Genomic DNA, 17,744 nt, shown 5'->3' on the forward strand with positions numbered 1-17,744 from the left:
TATACAACAATATATTAAATATTTTCATCATTTGGACAAGTAAAACCAAAGTTAGACCGATATTAGTATTTTTTTTTAATTCTTCCATATAAATCCCTACTCATTTTTCATATTATTGGCACGACCTCTAAATGTTAATTAATCTTTGCCAATTTTTACACAGGGTCATGTTTCGGGGATATGAATCGAACTGGAGGGTGGCCTATCAAAAATTCACCTCTCTTTGTTTTTGATGTAGCCGTTCGCTAATCGGGGCACGACTGCACCCCAATTATCGAATGGCATTCGCTAATTGGGGGTAAAGAGCCTGAATTTATAAAGAGACGACATCTTATCCATTTGACAGGTCTTCTGCTCGATTGGAATGACTTTTCCTATGACTTTGACAGACAATCGATTGTTCCAATTTTGACATTTCGCCTCTTTATAAATTTAGGCTCTTTAATTGGGGGGTGTCGACAAGTGTCAAAGTTGACCGGGGGGCGCTTGACTCGTTTGTTTTGGTTTTCAGTCTTTCGTCTGCTTAACTGATGCTGTGAGCAGCTACTTAGTTTTTGTCTTGCGTGAGTGTAAATTGAGTGAATCGATTGAATATTTTGTTGAGTTATTTCCGGCGCTGGTAAATATTCGTGCATTCATACGTTGTTTGTAATGTTGTAGCAATTATCCTCCTGAAATTTGTTCAGCTTTCACAATGGAAGGAGTATCAGCTTCCAGTTCCGGAGTGGATAATAAGCAAGTCGTGAAACGGAAGCACACTACGCTTACCTTGGCTCAGAAGGTGAGAATAATCGAGGAATTTGAAGCAGGAAACGGTTCCCACGAAATATTAGGCAAAAGGTTTGGTGTCGGAGCATCCTCGGTCGGTCGATTTTTGAAAAATAAGGAGTCAATTCGGATGAAACTAGAAAAATTCAGAGAACATGGCGTGGAAAATCGAAAAACGATGAAGGAGCAGAATTTTCCCTTACTGGAGGAAGCGCTTTACCTATGGGTTTTGCAACAACGTGAGGCTAATATTATTGTCACATTGGATGTGATCAAGGCCAAAGCAGAACAACTGTTCCAATGCTTTCAAGATCTTGGTGTTTATCTGGATCTTACTTTTTTTATTTCGGATGGCTGGGTGCGCCGTTTTAAACAGCGTTTCGGATTACGTGTTTTGGTGGTGGCAGGAGAGAAAGCTTTCGCGGATAAAGAAGCGTACCTTAAATTCAAGGAAGTGCTCATGAAGAAAGTATTGGAAATGAATGTGACAAAAGGTCAAATTTTTAATGCAGATGAATCAGCACTTTTCCCCAAGCTGATGGCATCACGCACTATCGCATTATGGGACGAGACAGTCGCTTCGGGACGAAAGCTCAACAAAACCCGATTCACATTCATGTCGTGCTCGAACATGGATGGTTCTCTCAAAATGAAACTGATGTTCATTGGGGTAGCCGAGAACCCCCGTGGATTTCCTCGCGGCTTTCAGCAACCATTACCGGTATCCTACTACAATTCCAAAAAAGCTTGGATGACACGTCAGTTGTTCCGTACCTGGTTTTATGACGAGTTCATTCCCGCTGTCCGGAAGTTCTCTGCTGAGCACGATTTGGAACCGTCAGCGCTTTTGGTTCTGGATAACTGTACTGCTCACTACGATGGATGCGATGATTTGAAGAGTGATGATGGATTAATTCAAGTGATGTACCTTCCACCAAATGTGACAGCAGAATGCCAGCCGATGGATCAGTCGGTGATCAACGCAATCAAAACCAGGTACAAACGGAAGCTGATGCTTAAGCTTGTTTTGGAAAACGAAGATTTGCCCTTGGAACAACGGCTGAAAAATGTGTCCTTACGACAGAGTATTGATTGGATTGCTGAAGCTTGGGACGAAATCAGTCAGGCTACCATTGAAAATTCCTGGAAAAAGTTGTTCGATGAGTTTCCAGGTTGTGAATGGAGCATGTCTGAACAGGCGGAGGATCTTTTTGCTGATTTCAAGTCCCTTGTAGCATCAATTGATGGCATAGCCGGAACAAACACAGCCGACGAGCAAATCCAGCTTTGGCTTGAGGATCGAGTAGTAGATTCCAATGGTACAACAGTTTCAATAACCAGCGAAGTGTTCAGAGACGGAGAAATAGTCAGCGCAGTTTTGAATAAAGCAGACGATTTAACTTTCACGGAGGAAGAATGGTTGGATACCACCCCGGAGGCTTTGAACGGAAGTGCCCTTGCTACTGAAAACGAAGAACCCGAAGACATCGATTTTCCAACCGCGATGAAGTCGCTTGATAACGTTATCCAATTCGTACAGAACAATCCCGCTCAGACTTTGAAACTGAAAACCCTGCGAACTGAATTGCTGGAAGCAGAGTGGAAGAGACGCAATCTGTAACTGTTTTGTTTTAATTTGCTTGTTTTATGAATTAAATTGATTTTTTACAAAAAATATTTTGTTTTTCGTTATTTTTTATCAATTATTGAAAGACCCCCCAAAAAATATGACATCAAAACGTCAGCATGATTTTGACATCAGATTTTGACGGATGACTGCTTTTTAATTGGGTCGCGCCCCAATTAGCGAACCCCCAATTAAAAAGCGCCCCAACCAGAAAACCCCCAATTAGCGAACTTCCACTGTACCGTAATCTGCAGTTATAGATTTATTTAGACTTTCTCCTTCGATAACCACTGCTCTGAAATCAGATTTGGCGCTATTTTTGCCACTATAGTTTGAGGAGCTTCCTATCCAGCATCCAAATCGTCAAATACAACAGGCTTTTACAGCTGAGTGATTAACAAAGAGAATCGATCAATACAGGTAGGACCTATTGAAATGTTAATCTAGAAATCACGATTGATTTTGGAATAAAGGCCGACTAAAAGTAACTTGGTACGTCCCTCGCACGCCGCTAGCACGCCGCTAGTGTTGGAAATCGAAAATCGTCGACAGTGGTTTATTTACGCTTCTATAGAGAACAACTCGACAGTGAGCATGCATAAGGCCGTAAACGCGATGATCGATTCTCTTAGTCGATTTTCTCTTTTGTTAATAACTCACTAGATTTGACGTTTCTCGGTGCGTTTGTTGTTGCTTTTGATAGCCAATACAACATGTTACAACTCTGCATCGAACAAATTCTGGAAAATTGTTTCGCTTAGCTGCAGCAATGCAAAGAAAGAATCGATGAAGAGAATCGATCATCGCGTATACGCCCTTATGCATGCTCACTGTCGAACTGTTGCAAGTTTGATCAAAGTAGTCGATCGCGTTCAGAAATAACATCAAATGGTTCAGTTCCAAAATGGCTAAAGTGCTGAAGATGCCAAAAACAAAAGCTTGTCGAGTGCTCAAAACCTACCAGTAAACCCTGAGCGTGGAAAGGAATCAGCGGATCTACGAAAAAACTGGAACCAGTTTGATGTTGAGGTGCATTAAAGCCAATCCCGGTCTTTCGTTCTGAGGTGTGGCCAGAAGGTACAAGGCCAACTTTAAAACGGTGCGGAACATCCTTGCCAGGGAACAATACAAGTCGTACAAAGCCAGTACACATCCGAACCGGCACATGAAGCAGAATTCTGTGGCCAAAAAACGTGCAAGGCTCTTGTACACACTAAGATTTTTTTACAGAACATTGTAATTTTTTACCGAATATGGAACAGCTGAACATTCGGTAATCGATTCGGTAATTTTTATGTTTTACAGTACATTCAGTAAATTTATATTCAGCTGAGCTGTCAAAATTTAACGATACCGCTCTGTAAATTTTTACCGAAAATGCTGTAAAATGTTTACCGGTCGATCTAAAATTTGTTCGGTAAAAATTACCGATTGTTTTGTTACTGCATTTTTTATGCATGCATGGATTATTCTTTCTTTTTTTCAAATTTGAAGTTAACAATAAGATAAATAGGTTATTTGGTTTATTTTTTTTCTACGAATGTTATTAACTACAATGTTTTTAATATGCATGCATTATCCGTCTGTTTCGGAAAGCTGTTAACAGCATTGTGATTTGGAACATGAAGGTACCCAGAGTTCATATTCCTTCATTCTCTGAATTCGGTGGATGCATTTTCCCGATGCATCTCTTCACTTCTGCAGGGAACACAAATGCTGATAGCGCATGGATGGTGATGGCGGTGGTGCCCGAGCTGACCGTAGGAAAAACACATGATGGGATCTTCATTCATCTCGAGAACCATCTAAAAAATATAATCGAAATTAATGATAAAAATAATAATAATAGTTAAAATAGTTTTAATTTTACTTACTAACGAAAAAGATCTTCTGTTCCTCCATCGAGAGCTTAAATTTTTTGGAGTATTTACTCATTTTTCAAACACTTTCCAATTGCGCACTTTATAACACCGGAGAAACGAGTCATAACCAACTTTAAAAAGGTGGGCAAAAAATAAGTTTGACAGCACGTAATTTACAAATCGTTCGGTACTTTTTAGTTTTTTACAGTATTACGGAATTGCAGCCATTTACAGGTTCAATCCGTAATTTTATTTACATTTTACGGTAATTTTCTGTAAATTACAGAAATTCGTCACTTTTAAATGCTGAAAACCGGTAAAACACAGTATTTTACAGAACAATCGGTAAAAATTGTATTTTACAGACTAAGTTCAGCAAAAAAAAGTACCGAAAATAATTTAAGAAGTTTGGTGTGTACGACCGTGTTTTGACGATGGCGCATTGATCGATGGCGAAACATACGTCAAACTCGATTTTAAGCAGCTTCCCGGTCTTCCCGTGGGGATGTGTCGGGAAGATTGAAGTTCGTGTTTGTGACAAGTTCGCGAAGAAGGCCATGATTTGGCAAGCGATTTGCAGTTGTAGCCTGAAACCGGAACCATTCGTCACATCCTTGACGATGACATCTCAAGTTTACATCGAAGAATGCCTGAAAAAGTGTGTTCATACGCAAGCATAGGGGCAAAGCCATCTTTTGGCCTGATTTGACCAGCTGCCACTACTCCAAGGTGGTTCTGGAGTGGTATGTTGCCAACAAGATCGATTTTGTCCCCAAGCTAATGAATCCTCCGAATTACCCGGAATTTCGACCAATCGAAAAATACTGGGCAATTTCAACGCAGCGACTTCGACGAAGCAGCGGGGGCGATCAAGGACATCCAGCAAATGCGGGAAAATGGAAGAAATGCGCTGATTCCCGGGAAAATGGAAGAAATGCCCGTGTCCACTGTGCGGCCGCTGATGGGCTCCATCAAGAGGAAGGTTCGAGATTTCGTTGAAACTGGAGAAATCAAACCATCTAATGCTGTAACTTTGAAGTTTTTAATAAAAGTACTGTAAAGCAACCATTAATGGACTTTTCACACTTATTGAATCACGCATCACAGGTCTTTTTGTGCGTACCAATTTGCTTTTAGTCAGCCTTTAGGTCCTATGTCTATGGTAGTTATTTGAAGTGCCCAGGACCGGAAGGAACTGAAATCGAGACAAATAAAAACAAAACTAGGGCCTAATTTTTCTCCAGATAATGTTCAAAACGAGCTTGTCCTGGGTAACAAAGGTTCTATACACCTCCCCGGAAAATCAATATGGGTTTTGGTTATCTCTCCGGAACCAAATGTACGATCGGGTTTAAATTCAATAGGCTTCTATGGTAAACTAATAAAAACTAAATGGAACTTATCGCGTTCGATTCGCTTCAGCCATAGCGTAGAGATGTTAGTTAGTAGCAGTGTTTTACTAACTAAATTTCACTTTTCGATATTTTTTCCGGTATCAGATATCCGACCAGAATTTTCTAGAACCTCGAGAAAATAGAGTTTTATTGATTGTAGGCCCAAAACATCTTAAATTTATTGACTCATTTTCTTAAATTAGAAGGTCCCCCCACAATTTCTCGATTATATAATTAATGTACGATTCTATCTGTGCATTGTTATGCTTTTTCTGGTTGTCTGAGTGACCTCAGCGATTGTGAGATTTATGAGTGTTGCTAAAACTTCTAGTAAATATGACTTCATTCAGTATTCAGTACTATCTGCATACACTAATGAGTTGAGACCGAGTGCAATGTATCCTCACCTAGAGAGCAATAACTGACTCGCAGAGTGTGAATCACCGCTTCTCATCCACTGCATCCTGCATCTCAAGGGGAGGAAGGCATTTTGCAGCAACGAGGAGCTACTGTTGAACTCTCGATTCTAAAAATAGCCTTGTTATGCCTTGTTCTGGCAATGCTTTCCTGAAAATTGAATTGCTTTGAGCCGAATGAATTGCATTGCCTCTGGATGACGACGACGACGACGACAGGCAGTGTTTATGTTGCCAATGTTTGATGCTGCCATTCGCTATCGTATTTCTTTCTTTTTTTCCCTAAGGAAGTGATTGACTTGATGTATTATGCTGTTTTCTCTGGCTGTTCTAACGATTATTGCCTGGTATGTTTTTGTTTGATGGCAGAATGGGTTAGGGAAGAGAGGGCGAGAGCTCAATTTTCGAAATTAGTTTCCGGTTGGATTGGGATTGAACGGCGGAGGTAATCTTCTTGTCACTTGATACGAGCCGTGCTGGAATTCTTCGGCAATATTTGGGAGGTGCTTGGTGGGGTAATTTTCCATCATCATAACGGTGTTTGCAGTTTATAATAGAATTTGCGAATTAACACCCTCCTGGCACGCAGGGTAATGATGATGGCGGTGATGATGAAGATGATGATGATGATGATGATTGGGGATGGAGTTTTTCACACCGATTTCGACTGATGTTCGTTTTTACTGAGAATTGTGCTGTTGACGATTAGAGCCAATTTTCTGTTTGGGTTGAGCTGGATGTATACAGAACATCAAATTAGGTGCAATGAGCTATGAGAACAAAGTACTTGATTGCTCTAAAGAAACAGACGTTTCAAGTAGAGTGATAGCTTTTTATTTGGAAAACTCTCTCAAGCAATTATTCTTTGTGTTGTATCATCTTTGACCGGAATCAGCGGCTTGATGCGTAGCTATTGTATTGGCACATAGTGACTGTATTTTTGTAGATGTTGTAACTGGTTAATGTCACTGTTCATCGTTATTTATATTTGATATTTATGTCATGATTGCCTGGTTTGTAAAATTTTGAAATGTACAATAGGATTCAAACAATTTACACAGCAATATACAAACAATCGTTTCTTAGTTTGAGATCATTTGATTGTAAAATAATATGTTAATTTAGCGTATTATACCATGTTCAAACTAGGGAGTTGTAACGTGCGGTCTTCGTGATACAGGAATAAACATGTTATCTGAATGTGAGTATTCTCATTTCCATGTTAACAGTGATTTTTTAACCAGTTCGTTCTATGTTATGAGAACACGGTTATACTACTTTGTCTTCCACGTGTGTTGTGTTCTCAACTCGATGTCTGAGCGTCTTTGTTTGGTGCTGATCTTGAACGGACTTATTACTCAACTTTCAATTCGGCAGAAGGTCATCCAAATAATTAGCATTTATATATTACGTCCGAACATGCTAACAACCACCACTCGTCTAAAGTAGTAACGATTGAGTAATCCAACTATGAAATGGTATTGTTTCTAAAAAATTACGTTAATTTACTCTCTGTTTCATTGGCTAAGCACAATAAAACATAAAACGATCCTCATTTGCACAGGCTTCTGAGCTGCTGTTCAGTCAGTTCTCATTTCACCATCCAAAATTCGAATCCAATCCAAGCTCAAAGATTGACTCCCACGTCGACGGTTGGTGCTCCACAGACACAGACACACCTCTTTTCGAGCATCTGTTACATACGCTTTGGGTGATTATCGGAATTACGTGAATTATCCTCTATTAGCAAGCAATTTTAGATGCCGCCATGGCGAACATTCAACCCACCTTCAGACGATTCCAACCGCGTGTGCATATTTTGATCCATCATTCCAGTCCTGAATCCGGAATTGGGACAATTTCTCTGAACTTTCAAATGCATACCGCCCGCCCGTCGTCATCGTCGCCGTTGTGCTAGTTAATCAATCGAGACTGATCAAAGTCAATCAGCCATCTGGAATGTTGAAATGCCAATCCAAAATACAGGAGGATGTCTGTAACAAGTGGCTTTCGCTACACGCGGTCATGGACCGATAAAGAGCTCCTGTACGGTCGATTATTGACTGGGTGGTGTACAATTTCGGTCGTTGGGTACTGAAAATGAGCTGTTCCCGGTTTAACTAATTGATTGAAAAGTGGTGATCAGTAGGGCTTGTATGCTAATGGTGGGTAATTGACAAATTATCCGCTTGATTGGATTCGGATTCGTTTGGTGCGATGGAGTAATTTTGGTTGGTTATGCTAGCTGGTTGATCGCTAATTGGATTTGGGTGCACTACCCCACCGGACTGTTAATAGATAGCCAGTAGCATTTATCACTATGTAAATTTAAGATGTGTGAAAACATTTCTTAATTATTGTTTGTGAAAGCGACAGGTGTTAAAATTTCCGCCAGCAGCCCAATATCGAGGTTGATTGCTTTGCAGTTCCCAAGCAACCTTAGTACAACTTTCTCAACACTACTCCCTGCGGTTACATTAATTTCTCCGAAAGAAAATATTTACGATTATTATCATTGCTGCTGCTGCTGCAACAGCCTAATCTGATGTAACAAACCCTTCGACGGATTCGACGTTCATTCCATTTGTTCCACTCAAAATTACTAAACCCCAATCCAAGCGGTCCAGGGAAACATAAACAAATTTTTCGTATTGACACCCGTAGAGCAAACGCCCCTCGAATTGTAACACCAGCCAGTCAGTCAAGTCAGTCATGGGAATCAATTCCATGCTCGCGATCACAAAGCTCCATCAATGTGAACTGCACCACGTCTTTCTAGCTGATGGTCGATAATTACAATTTTGGACTTCAACACCTCATTCTTACTGCTGCCGGTGCCATTCCATTCGTGAACGGAGAGGACTGACGGTGCAATGGATCATTTCCGAGGCGATAGCAATCTCCACAAATCGACAACGACGGCAATGGCGCTTCTTTGCTACTGATTTGAAGGATGTACTCGCAGTAGTATGCCAAATCCCACGGTGGGTTTACTGCGTGATTTTTGTTTTCGCTCAGCAAGACTTATTTTTAGGAAGTGTCTTTTTTTTTTAATTATGGTGCACTATGTTTTCACCATAGCACAGTGGTTTGAATGCTCAATATCACGAACTTTTTTATTTGCGCCTTCAATGTCGGTTTTTTCACTATGGTCTCTTTAAAAGTGTTTTTGTATAAAATAAGGCGCAAAGACTAGTGATAGTTTTTAGTTCGAAACTCCACCACAGGCGGCGCTGCAAAATCTAACTTTTTACATTTACAAGATAGGTATGTGGTATCTTCAGCAAAACTGTAGATAATTTTACTACAAAAATCTTTGCTGAACACACAAATCCTCTATATTTCTTAGTTTTTGAGATACGTAGCGTTTAATATGACAGTTCAACAAAATTTAATTTTTTTCAGTTTTTATAACATATTTAAAAAACTTTAAGGTTTTTGAAGGCTATAATGTTCTACAAATATTTGTATTTTATTACAATACAAAACTTTGTTCAAGGCGTCCAAAAGGTATCGATTACACAGGCTGAGTTATTTACAAATTTAGTAATTTTTTTTACATATTTTGTGCTCTCTCAGACAAAAATCTGGCAAAATCCGGCAGGTGAATCTTGAATAGGATGAAAGCTTGTTTAAAAGTGATCTCAAATTCCATTAAAACATTTGTCCCTTTTAGTATCCTCGTTGATTATTTTGCATTTCAAAAAGGTCTTGACCACGGACATCAGAGTAATTGCCATAATCATAAATCACAGTAGTCTACTTGAAAGTAATATATAATTTTGAGTTAGCTATTATTATATTACAAATAAATGATTTAACGTATTACGTTATACATCATTGTATGTATTTATGTTTATATAAATATTCCAAAAATATAAACAGAGGTTACGCAATATTGTTATCAAAAACATTTTGATCTTTCTATTCCACATCAAGCATGTATTTCGCATCGCTACAGAGGTCATTAATTGGCTTGTCTCGAGATGCTCTAAGGCTGCTGATGAGAGGATCAGAAAATGTTCCCATTTGATCGGCACAATGGATGTAACCAACATATTTGCATCGGATTTAGTTCCGTCGTCATCGCCAAGTGCTTGCTTGTGTTCACTTAATCCAGTTGTGCCATCAAATCCCCACTTAATCGTCATTTTCTCCAATTCGTCATCTCTAAACTTTTCCAGCATGCACGCATTTGCATCATCAATCCTCATTTCCGTGTGCTCCAAGAGATCCTTTAGTTTCACTTCTGCAGACGTTTCCGAAACTACTAACCCTGTATTGGGATAACAGCACTTTTTATTTAGCTTGCAGCACTTTGTAGTAGAACGGATACAAAGGCACATTCCGAGCCAGAGCTCCATTACGAAGCTTTTCGTATTGGTCTTTCGATAAATTAAGATCCAATGTTAACGCAAGAGCTTCCGTCTCCGAATAGGGTACAAAGCCATTTTTGGATGATTGCATAGCCGAACCCATTTTCATGGCTCTTGTCGGAGTTGTTTGCGTTGGCTGTTTTACAATGAACGCTGCATCTTCTTTACCATCCTCACGTAATTTCATTTGGGTTGCAAATGCAAGTTCATCTGTTGGGTAGTTAGACCGCATTGCAGACGTCTTGCGTCTCTTAACAACTTCGCTGCTTTCCTCGAACGCCAAAGATTTTCTTCCACGACGGGAAGATCCAGAAGTACAAGGGAAACGATCAACAACTTTCTGTGCTAATTCGAAGGGGCTATCGAAATAACCACGACTGCTTTCAAGCATAGTCCGGTTGTGGGTTTCCCACAGTTTTTTTTTTAATATTTGTATGTCGCTTTCACAAAATGGTTGACTTCAGCTGCCACTTGTGTCCAGAGAAGTTTTTGACTGTTACGGCATTGATTATGTTCTTCTCTCGACACAACGTTTGATTTATCAATGTCGTTTCCCTTAAATGCTTTCCACAGTTTAAAAAACTTTCGCCTGTCGATTTCAACTGAAATTTTATTTCATAACTTTTAATTTAAACTATTTTTGAAATTGTCACAAACATATTATATCATGAATTGAAAAATAACACTGAATACCTTATTAACTACATGGTTGTACTTACCTTCATTGTTGAAAGACATGCTTTTCTCACTTTTGGGATCTGCTACGGAAATGTTGAAATAATAACCTTCATTTCACTATAAAAGGATTATTTTCTAAGTAATATGCGTTTAATGCTGCAAAACCGGTCAATGTGTGACCAAACTTTGGTATATTATCACTAAGCGTACTTTGATTCAGTCTTTGACAAATGCGCGCTGTCACTGAACTACGGAACGACCTTTTAAAAATACAAAACAATCAACGAGCATACTAAAAGGGACAAATGTTTCAATGGAATTTGAGATCACTTTTGAACAAGCTTCCATCCTTTTCAAGATTCACCTGCCGGATTTTGCCGGATTTTTGTCTGTGAGGGCACAAAATATGTAAATTTTTTTTACTAAATTTGTGAATAACTCAGTCTATGTAATCGATACTTTTTGAACGTCTTGAACAAAGTTTTGTATTGTAATAAAATACAAATATTTGTAGAACATTATAGTCTTCTACAAACCTATAGTTATTTAAATATGTTATAAAAACTGAAAAAAATTAAATTTTGTTGAATAGTCATATTAAACGCTACGTATCTCAAAAACTAAGAAATACAAAGTATTTGTATGTTCAGCAAAGATTGTTGTAGTAAAATTATCTACAACTTTGCTGAAGACCCAACTTACCTATCTTGTAAATGTAAAAAGTTAGATTTTGCAGCGCCGCCTGTGGTGGAGTTTCGAACTAAAAACTATCACTAGTCTTTGCGCCTTATTTTATGCAAAAACACTTTTAAAGACATTATAGTGAAAAAACCGACATTGAAGGCGCAAATGTTTAACATTTAACTGAAAATTTCTGATGGAAAATTCGCAACACTGCGTTATTCATTTTTCTGGTGCATAATTTGCATCGTTCTGTTGAATGCAACCTTCATTGAAAATTTATGCTGGAAAATTTGCATGAAGAGGCATAGCCAGAAAATTGAACCACAAAGGTGCATGGTGAAACAAACTTCACTGACAAATTTTGGTGCACCGTTCTGGTGAAAAATTGGAGTAGAATGCTTTATTGAAAGTTTCTGGTGCTAAATTTGCATCGCTCTGATAAATGAAATGAACAAAATATTTCTGGTGGAAAACTTGCACTGGTATGGTAAATGAAGGCACAAGCTGTATTTAAAATTAAGCTACATTGAAAATTTCTGGTGGAAAATCTGCACCGTTCTGGTGAAAGGATGGGCAAGCTTTTCGGAAAATTTTTGGTCTTAATTTTGCATCCTTTAGCTGAATAGAGAAACAAATTTTAATAATAATTTCTGGTGTAAAATTTGCACCATTCTGATGATTGGAGGGAAGCTGCTTTACTGTAGATTTATGATGAAAAATCTGAAAATAGGGGCGATCTTTATTTAGTGGAAAACCTGCAACATTGATTGATGATAGGAGAAGCAATCTATATTGAAAATGTCTGGTGGAAAATGGAAAAAAGGATATCTGCACCAATCAGAAGATTGGAGAAGCAATTTTTATTGCATCGTTCTGGTCAATTGAAATTGTCTGGTTTAAAACTACCTGAGGGCACGTTTGTATTGAAACATTCTGGTGTAAGCTTTGCAACAATCTGCAACATGGAGGGGCAAGCTGAATTAAAAATTCCTTTTGTAAAAATTGCACAGTTCTGGTGAATCCCACCAATTTGATTCTCTCGGTATTCTTTTCAAAATTATCATGGAACTATCTGCAGGATTCACTAGAAAATATTCGCAGAATTTTCAGGAAATCATCCCCAGAAATCTTTTCTTTTGAAACTGTCCTCAGAATTCAATACCCTTGAGGTTCTTCTCGGAAATGTTCAATAAAGCTAGCCCCTCCGCTCCTTAGGCTGAAGATGTCGATCCTGTAGGGCTTCATCTGGTTTTCTCCACACTCTCAATCGACGTTTTCGATTGAAGAGCTCGAACTTTGACTCGTCGGTCCACAAGACACGTTTCCAGAAATTCATCGATTTATTGATATACTTTTTGGCGAATTCAAGACGTGCTTTCTTATACTTGGAATTGATGTACGGCAGCTTTCTTGCGAATTTGCTCTTCAAACCTTGTTCACTGATCCTGCGGCTGATTGTTCGATCGGATATCGAAAGCTGAAGGTTCTCCTTGATCGACCTGATCGTTATTGAAGGGTTTTTCTTTATTTCCCGGATAATCATTGTATCAGTCCGATGATCCGTTTTGCGCACGCCTCCTCTACCTGTTCTGTCAGTCACGGATCCGATCTCCTGATATTTCGTCCAAATCTCCTGAACTGCTCCCGGCTAATGTTGTACTTTGCAGCAATTTTCCGTTGTGATACCTTGTTCTGGCAGTCTTTTACCACCAAATTTCGGATGGAAATTGAAATTTGTTTGCCAACCATGATTTTTCGGCGATATTACACTATTTTCCGCGATAAGCAAGTGACGGACGACTTAAAATGGCGGCAAATGACGGAGTGTTGATGTTGACATATTTCAAAACTAATTCCGAGGGGGTTTTCAATGTTTAATTACAATTGGGAATAATTCGCCGATATGGAATCGATTTCTTGTGTCGAATTTACGAAATGGATTTTTTTCTTGTCCTATCATTTTTTGTTGATTTTTTTTCAAAACGTTACAAAAAAAGTAAATTTTTGAATAAATGAATTAAAACATCTTCTTTTCTTCTCTTAAATACCTGATTTATTATTAGAACACATAAAAGTACTTTTTTTGGAGAAGTATGCTAAGTTTGAGTAAACATTTTGATACTAACTCAGGTGGATTTTTTTCGTTGCGGGTCGCTGTAATTCCAGTGGAGCTCTGAGAAGAATTTCAAAAGAGCTCTCAGGAGAGTTTAAAAAAATCGAGAAAGCTAGCTTTATTGAACATTTCCGAGAAGAACCTCAAGGATATTGAATTCTAAGAACACTTCTAAAGGATTTCTGGGGAGTATTCCGAAACATTTTGTGAATAATTTCTAGTGAATCCTGCAGATAGTTCCAAGATAATACCAAAAAGAATACCGAGAAAATTAAATTTTGAGTGAAATTCCAAAGGGATTTTGAGGAAAATTTCAAGGGAGTACAGATAATCTAGCTCGTTCCGGGAATAAATTCTGGATAATACTGAGGAAATTATTCTGAAACTCTTAGGGAATTTTAGTTCCAAGGTGTTGTGAGTAAAACTAAGTTCTAAAAATAATTTCAGATTGAGAAGTATTTCAACAGAGCTCATTGAGTTCTAAAAATCTCGAAAAGAACCTCAAGGAATTCTGAGGTTGGATTTTTTTGCAACTGTTTAAATACAGCTTTTGGATTCCCTAATTGTAAAGTAAGTATTAGTTTGCCATTGAACCTTGGTCTATTGTTTTTGTTTTTTTCTTTGGTTTATTTTTTCCGTCGATCTTGTTTTCCGTGCTGAGCACCAATGCTACCGACGTGCCAGGAAGGCAGCTCCCACACCTGGACCCTACCTATCGATCCATCAACTCATGAACCGGGGACCAACGGCTTTACTTCCCATCCGAAGGAAGGCGTGATCAGAGATGTTATGCCTCAGAACATCCCGGCGGTGCCGACTGGGATTGAACCCAGGCCTGCTGATGTGAGAGGTAATCACGCTTACCACTACACCACCGGCGCCGTTAACTTGGTCTATTGTTGTCTTGCTAAAAATTCATCTAAGAATCTTTTCTGAAAATTTTAAGTCATTTGTTACTGTGGTTAAAAAGTTACAGCTGTTTATGTACGTTGCAATAAATTCGGGTTTGTCCTTTGCATCATCTTTAATACATGTTCGGCATCATTTTCTGTCACCCCGACTGGCGGTACCTTGGGACGGTTCATCATCGACATAGTCAATGGGATTAAATTGCCAATCTCCATTGGTTGTCTGATAGCAGTTTGCTTTGAGGAAGATGAACCTCCACCGAAGCAAAAAATAAATAAAATTAGCTAAATTAAACAATAGGGACACAATGGTGGTTGGACAGCACCATCTCCCACGCACTTTGGAGTACTTCTCATCCCCAGATTAAATGCACCATAGAAAAAAATTGCCCCTTCTTAACAAGATTCCTGTGCACGCTAGTGTGAACAACAAACATTTGTCTTTATTTTCAAAAATAAAAAAGATAGTTTTAAAAAAATAAACAAATTTGAGAGCCACCCTAATGTTCAAAACCACCAGAAGAAGGGACTTCGCAAGTACAACATTTTTCACTAAAGACACCTAACGTCGAAATATTACAGCAAAAGCTCTAGGACTACTATTCCGGCTAAATTCCCATTCTGGACCACTGTGCAATGGCCTTAGAATGGAAAGGTAAGTTCTCCATGCTGGCGAATGAATACGTGGACTATCATTTGCTTTCCATTTTTCTTCAAAAACACCACATATTCGCACTCAGATCAGATTGTTGGTTGCTACTGAAAAGTTGTCAAAAAATGCTTTCCGTCGAAATTTATGGGAACTCTTATGCCAACATTAGGGACGTTAGACCTCAAATTTTACTAAATTTTCTAGGACTTCTGTCCGACTAACCAATTCTGTTTTTTCAAACTTTTCTCGCAAATCAACCCACGCCACGGACAGATGAGAGTGAGAAAATTGTACAATTTTTTCAATTCTACTTTTTGGACACCCAAACCAACGAACCGACGGCACCGGATCGGTTGATGATGGTGATGAAGATTGTGGCAATAATGGCGATATTTATGGGCCGTGAAGAAGCCGACATGATTCGCTACCTTTTTTCTTCCCCCCTGGATCTATTCGTCTATGAGCTGCCCGCCAGGCTGATGTTGGTGGTCAGATCGCGAGCAATAATTCAACCGTCGATTAGCTATGACGGTCATAAGAATGGTCGGCCCCCGGGGAAGGGTGAACCCAATGAACGGATCTTCTTCGCTCCATTCGGTAGCCAATTTCCCACTTCCTCTCTTCTATTGAGATGCGAGCCGCGAGACCCGCGAGGTGTATAGAGATTATGAGTCGCCGGTAATGGAGCGAAGCTGCGAAGATCGCTAGAATTTTGACGGTCTGGTTCTGAAAGCTTCATGAATCAGCGAGACGAGTCAGCCCAATTGCTTCTTTTTGGGAGTAGGGAACAAAAGGCAGTTGGGTGATTGATCTCACGCGGGGGAATGCAACGGACTTCGGCCGAAAAAAGTTAGTGAATGATTGGTGCCAGGCTGCCGGGTTGGTGGGAGTGTGTGTTGAATTTCACATTAGGCGATAGAAAATCAGTCATCTGTAAGAAATAGGTGGGGCCACGGCCCTCTTGAGGTAATGAAAGAAAGATTTTTCTTCGCGCCACAGTGGAGACTGCTAGTGGCAGGGAAGCGACTCGATATAGAGAACGGGACGTTAATAGAAACTGGTAATTTATGCACGGTGCTCCCGGTTTCGCTTCGGAATGGGATTTTTTGTTCAGCTCATCTTCCATTAGTGTCATGTGTTGTAAAAATAGACACAATCCCTGACTGGACAAATTGATGAGCCTCCCCACACCGGTGTTGATAGGTGAGCGCTGCTATATGACAACCCTGGGATGAGATCTGGAGGATGCAGGAGAATATGGAAGGGGAGAGATTTCCATTGTCAAGGTTAATGCGAGTCATCGTTCTATGAACAGCGTAGACCTGTGGATCTCAGAGCATTGAATGCAGGATGAAAATGCAGCAGTATGTTGGAGAATAATAGGCACACGGATAAATATAAAATCAATAATGTTAAATTAAGTACCCACCACCTGGATTAATAGCTTTGTCAGTAGGGAATAAACTTTATGTGCCATCCATTACTGCACGAGCGAATCCGGTCAACCAGGACGGATGGGAATAAATTAATATACTGGCGATTTAGCGATGTAGGTAAACACGGATTTATTTTTATGATTGAGCAGGTTTGTGGTGTTAAAAATGATCAAACAACATTTGGTATGATTCATGTGTCATAAATGCAATCCATGTGTAGGGACTGCATTAGCAATTCATCGAAGCTGTTTTGTCATAGAGCAACGTCACTCTTCCATCAAACAACCTTAACTGAAACCTCACCCTCCGACGAGACCATGGTGACCTCCGACTGTCTGTCGATTTCCAAAAAATAATATTCATCACCTTGCGAAAATCACCGCCCAGCTGACCCAATTACATAGCTTTGCGCCACAACGACGACCGCAGCCGACGCACCTCGCTCACTGCCCATTAGCTGTCAGTAGTAGGTAAATTTGCACCTGTTAACTTTTTTCGATTTTCGTTCAGCCCCGTTTCGGTGAAATCAATCAATAAACTTCACCCATAAGCGCCAAACCTACCTAGGATATCGATTTCAGCCGGTCGGTACAACTTTCAACGCCGGCTCTATCGGAAATCTTTCAATCACTCTAAGCGGGCATAATAACAGTCAGTGTTTGAGGTTTATATGGCTCACTTCACTGGCTTAACTCGGGATGCAGAGATACAATCGGGCGCGCCAATTTTTTTTTCATCGGGTGCTCCAATGAAACCACTTAAAATTAACTATTTTCATACATACGCTCAACACTTGACTAAAATAGAGATAAACTAAATATGCAGTTTTT

At 39.4% G+C, this 17,744-nt stretch overlaps 2 protein-coding genes across 2 annotated transcripts in view; both read left to right on the forward strand.

Annotated features, from left to right (window-relative positions):
* LOC135702868 (serine-rich adhesin for platelets-like) overlaps positions 1 to 17,744 on the forward strand; it is a 337,028-nt gene that overhangs the window by 62,649 nt on the left and 256,635 nt on the right. The window lies entirely within an intron of this gene.
* Positions 655 to 2,389, forward strand: LOC135702884 (tigger transposable element-derived protein 2-like). Its single transcript, XM_065223940.1, has 3 exons — positions 655 to 1,157; positions 1,220 to 1,237; positions 1,344 to 2,389. Exons 1-3 carry the CDS (start codon positions 695 to 697, stop codon positions 2,387 to 2,389), a joined length of 1,527 nt encoding a protein of 508 aa, XP_065080012.1. The 5' UTR covers positions 655 to 694.

This window comes from Ochlerotatus camptorhynchus, unplaced genomic scaffold, assembly GCF_037179485.1.
Source record: "Ochlerotatus camptorhynchus isolate MF236.1 unplaced genomic scaffold, CSIRO-AGI_Acam_v1.1 ptg000202l, whole genome shotgun sequence".
NCBI lineage: Eukaryota > Metazoa > Arthropoda > Insecta > Diptera > Culicidae > Ochlerotatus > Ochlerotatus camptorhynchus.